The sequence below is a fragment of the Palaemon carinicauda genome, chromosome 7 (assembly GCF_036898095.1).
Source record: "Palaemon carinicauda isolate YSFRI2023 chromosome 7, ASM3689809v2, whole genome shotgun sequence".
Taxonomy (NCBI): domain Eukaryota; kingdom Metazoa; phylum Arthropoda; class Malacostraca; order Decapoda; family Palaemonidae; genus Palaemon; species Palaemon carinicauda.
Window position 1 is genome coordinate 153,941,188 of NC_090731.1, and position 5,000 is coordinate 153,946,187.

The 5,000-nt window shown below is 36.8% G+C and overlaps 1 protein-coding gene across 25 annotated transcripts in view; it reads left to right on the forward strand.

Annotated features, from left to right (window-relative positions):
• The window catches only part of osp (outspread), a 305,916-nt gene that overhangs the window by 215,068 nt on the left and 85,848 nt on the right, over positions 1 to 5,000 (forward strand). For 21 of the 25 annotated variants that reach the window (XM_068376993.1, XM_068376998.1, XM_068376990.1 and 18 more), the window contains exons 4-7: positions 3,132 to 3,323; positions 3,590 to 3,689; positions 4,230 to 4,505; positions 4,722 to 5,000. The exon at positions 4,722 to 5,000 is cut by the window's right edge and continues 336 nt beyond it. In XM_068376993.1, coding sequence (XP_068233094.1) covers positions 3,132 to 3,323; positions 3,590 to 3,689; positions 4,230 to 4,505; positions 4,722 to 5,000 — 847 coding nt within the window. The remainder of the gene's footprint in view (positions 1 to 3,131; positions 3,324 to 3,589; positions 3,690 to 4,229; positions 4,506 to 4,721) is intronic. The other 4 variants (XM_068377012.1, XM_068376992.1, XM_068377014.1 and 1 more) reach the window with 4 other exon arrangements.

The window sequence follows — 5,000 nt, forward strand, 5'->3', positions numbered from 1 at the left end:
ACTATGCTTTCAAAATCAACAACCAGGGAGTAACGCCGTCTGTGTACATCATGTGGTTCACTGTTGGCATTGTTAAAGGGTCTTTTGAGTGGTCCTTCGTCTCCTTCATATACTAAGTTTTTAGTTTTATACTTTACCTTCGTTTCCGCTTCCTTTCTTCGCCATATAAACTTCAACAAAAAACATAAAGGTCGCTCATGAATGGCAGAGACAAGGGACAGTGACATATTCTCCTATGAGGCTGGACAATGCCCTACAGTCTGACCATATTATTATTATTATCATTACTAGCCAAGCTACAACCCTAGTTGGAAAAGCAAGATGCTATGAGCCCAAGGGCTCCAACAGGGAAAAATAGCCCAGTGAGGAAAGGAAATAAGGAAATAATTAAATGATGAGAATTAATTAACAATATATCATTCTAAAAACAGTAACAACGTCAAAACAGATATGTCCTATATAAACTATTAACAACGTCAAAAACAGATATGTCATATATAAACAATAAAGACTCATGTCAGCCTGGTCAACATAAAAACATTTGCTCCAACTTTGAACTTTTGAAGTTCTACTGATTCAACTACCCGATTAGGAAGATCATTCCACAACTTGGTAACAGCTGGAATAAAACTTCGAGAATACTGTGTAGTATTGAGCCTCATGATGGAGAAGGCCTGGCTATTAGAATTTACTGCCTGCTTAGTATTACGAACAGGATAGAATTGTCCAGGGAGATCTGAATGTAAAGGATGGTCAGAGTTATGAAAAATCTTATTCAACATGCATAATGAACTAATTGAACGACGGTGCCAAAGATTAATATCTAAATCAGGAATAAAAAATTTAATAGACCGTAAGTTTCTGTCCAACAAATTAAGATGAGAATCAGCAGCTGAACACCAGATAGGAGAACAATACTCAAAACAAGGTAGAATGAAAGAATTAAAACACTTCTTCAGAATAGATTGACCACCGAAAATCTTCAAAGACTTCCTCAATAAGCCAATTTTTTGTGCAATTGAAGAAGACACAGACCTATTTTGTTTCTCAAAAGTAAATTTGCTGTCGAGAATCACACCTAAAATTTTAAGTCATACAAATTAAAAGAAACATTATCAATACTGAGATAATCAGCGCCCAAGCCTCCTCTCCACCAAAACAAGGACCAAGGAGGGCCAGGGAATGGCTGTTGGTGACTTAGCAGATAGACTGATAAGGTCCACAACCCCCCCCCCCCCCGCCCCAATCCTTAGCTCACAAGGATGGTGAGGTTGTAACGATCAAAGGGACTAACGAGTTTTAACGGAACACGAACGAACCCCAGTCTGGCGATCACCAGGCAAGGATGTTGCCCAAAGGCTTCTGTGAGGTTTTCCTCCAGTTGCACACCGGCGCTTAGTGACCTACTCGGGCTTAGCTGGTTGTTTACTTTTGGTTCAAGTTCTGCAGATTCACACAGATCTCTACACAGAATTCATACAATGACTTTATTTGAAAATATTGCTGAAAAAATAAATCATTTTAGTTTACAACTTCGTGTTAATCTTTTCTCAAAGTGTTTTGTTTCCTAATGATAGACATTGGTCACTTGTCTTGAGAGGCCTCCGATCTATGAAATTACCTCCCTCTGCATATCCAGCATCCAGGAGGAAGGAACGTTTGAACTTATTTGATCTACAAATGGGACGACTAACAGGCAGTTAATAAAGGCATTCAAAATTCTTAAAGGAATAACGTACGCCTATTACAGCAATCTATCCACGTTTAGCACAAATCAATCCAGAGGTAACGGATACCAAACGGGAATTGAAAAGATACAGCACCACTCAAAGTGGCAATTTCTTTACGTACAAAATAGCAGATAAATGGAACAAACTTCCAGCGAATGTAAACAGTAACAAGGAAAACAAGTTCAAGAATGAGTTAGACAAGATCATAAAAACTAAACGTTTAAACGAAATCTCTCTAGCCAAATGGAGTCTTCCCGAATCGGCTAAAAAGTCTTTGAGACATCCCAAATCCTTGTAACCTGTGTTCATTTTTAAAAAGAATGTGATGAAATTCTTGGATATAATTTCAGAAAAAACGAGCAATTTCAACACAAAATGCAACGGAAAATCGAGGTAGCAAGTTTTCACAACTATTTTCTTCATTTTAAAGATATTGAGATTTATTAACCCAATAAAAAACGACTTACAGAGCTGGCAAGATTAAAATCGGGAGAAATGAAATTATATTATATCTAATTAAAGAAAAAATAGATTAAAACCTATGAATAGTTATTTAAATCTTATCTATTAATCGTGTATTTATAAACATTAAAATCTTAAAAAACAGAAGATTATCCAGAATCCGATCAAATGGTAGCTAATTTCTGACCAAAACAAATCAAAACAAAAGTACCTCTACGAAATACATGTCATACGGTTAAGTTAGTGATACACTCACTACACTTGTGCGTTGTTTCTTCAGGTGTGCACTTTAAAAATCCAGCGGTAAGTCTTGTATGATCAATTTGGAATCTCGCTAAAATTACTTCTAACCTGTCTTGATTGAATTCCATGGTGATACAATTGGTTTAATTTATTATATTATCCCGTAGCAGTGACGCCTTGCATATCAATTATTATCATTATTAGATACAACCATAGTCGGAAAAGCAGGATACAACGAGCCAAAGGGCTCCAACAAGGAAAATAGCCCAGTGTGGAAAGGAAATGAATTAACTATATATGAGGAGTAATAGTAAAATCTATAGAATATATGAAGATAAGTAACAATGTTGAAATAGTGTTTATATATATATATACAGTATATATATATATATATATATATATATATATATATATATATATATATATATATATATATATATATATATAAATATATCTTGTCACGCTGACAGACAACCAGTGATACCACTCGGTAAACAAGAGTTTCCCACAAATTACCAAAAACTAGCGTGTTGTAGTTACGAAAAGGGGAGGGGATGGGAAGGGTTGAATGTGTGTGTGCTTATCTATCTAAATATTTAGCCTCCATTTTTGACAGGTGATGTACACTTGTATATTAACATTGTCGAGAGAATCATATCAACCTACTTGACATTAAAATAATGTCTACCTTTGCAGCCTGCTACGGTGCCCCAAGGAGTCATCAACATGAACCGTGTCCTGGAGGTGTCACAAGCGGAGGACGTAACCGGCAACCAATACAGTCTGGCTATCACAGCGCCAGACAGAGTCACTTTCATCAAGGGAACCTGCCGAGAAGAGTCTCGCTGGTGGATGGACGTGCTTTCAGTTTTCCCAAGATCACTCAAGGTAGTAATCATTCGGTTGTGTCTTGATCGTAAAGGGATTTTTATATTTTGAGTTTAATACTTGTTTATTAAATTACATTATGTACTGGGTTCAGGAGCACATATAGTTTTTTGTATAATCTTTATATACTGTAGGCTATACAGTATGTATACTGTATATATATGTGTGTGTGTGTAAGTGTTTGTGTATATGGGATTGCTAAATTTTTTTACATTTTATTGTAATTACTCTTATGTGATTGCTTAATTTGTTCTCATTTACTGCAGCAACAGGGGCGACACAAGAGAAATGCAACGTTCCCTGGAATCAAAGCAACAACAGTACTAAAGCAAAACTTGGTGCACCAGTCTCCCTCTGCTACCTTAGGTATGTCATCTTAATCTTAACCTGCCAGGTTACAATAATTCTTTCATTTTTATCTAGATATATGCTGTTCATAAATGAGTGGGTGCTTTTTATTTAGATCTAGTTGACAGATTAGTGTCAGTAACCCTTTTTTGTGTATTTGTAATCGGTACACTATTATACCTTGTGTTTTTTGTTTAAAAAAAAAAAAAAGATGAAAAGCATTGTAATTTTTAATACATGTTGCTCTGTAAAATGTTGTTTCTGAGTATGGCTTAATTTATAAAAATCTAAGCTGCACAAACTGTATAAAGTACACCTTATAATTTTGCTTGAGATCATTAGCAGTGATTTGCTTTTTCTTATATTTTTGTTTTAATTTTCCAATTTATACCCATGATTGCTAGAATGGCTTGTACATGAGCACTGTACGTAAGTTTTGCAGATTCACTGCTGCTCCAAACTGTTTGTTTTTGCGTTGCAAGTTACTTTTGTGTGTTCATGCACTGTAGTGAATTCTGCTTGTAGTCCTCTTTACTTAACCTAAGCCCCCACACTCAGCACCCACAACCTTCGAGACATCGATGGGACAGAGGGTGCGTTTTCACAGCTGTACCTCCGACCCCCTGGGTGGCCGACCACCCTCTGCTCCAGCTCTGGATATCGATGAAGATGTGTTTCCTACTAAGGATTCCTCAACTTCCAGTACACCTATATCTCCCACAGCTACTCAACCACCTACTCCTTTATATCATTCGACCCCTCTGTCCTCACTTCCACCTTCAACCAGGATGTTGAGGGATGAACATAAAGAAAATACCCCACCCTATCCAGAAGGTAGGTTTTATTTTTTTGTAAATCTTGGAACTTGGTGAAATCTCTATAACAAGAGCTTCATATACATGAAATCGATTGTCATTTCTCAAGTGGTGTGTGAAAATTTTCTAAGAAGTTTTATTCACGTCTTTTGAGATACTGAGGATCTCTATGTTTTGATTTGCAGTATAATATTCAAATTTTTCTAAACATGAGTAATATTATGTGTTCTTTCAGATTATATAGATAATCCACCAACTTCAGAGTCTCCACCTACGCAGGATAAATTGAGTCATAAATTCCGAACTCGTCGGGCAATCAAACGTGAAGCCCGTGGCCTTACGCAACCCAGGAGTAAGTCAGAAATGTCAGCATTGCTACCAGCTAACCTACCATCAGCATTGTCTCCCTTAAGTCGTGGGCCTGCTACCACAACAACAGGAAGCACCACCTCACCCTCATACTCCTCTAGTGTGAACACCACTACCACCACTACACCATCATTTTCATCCTCTG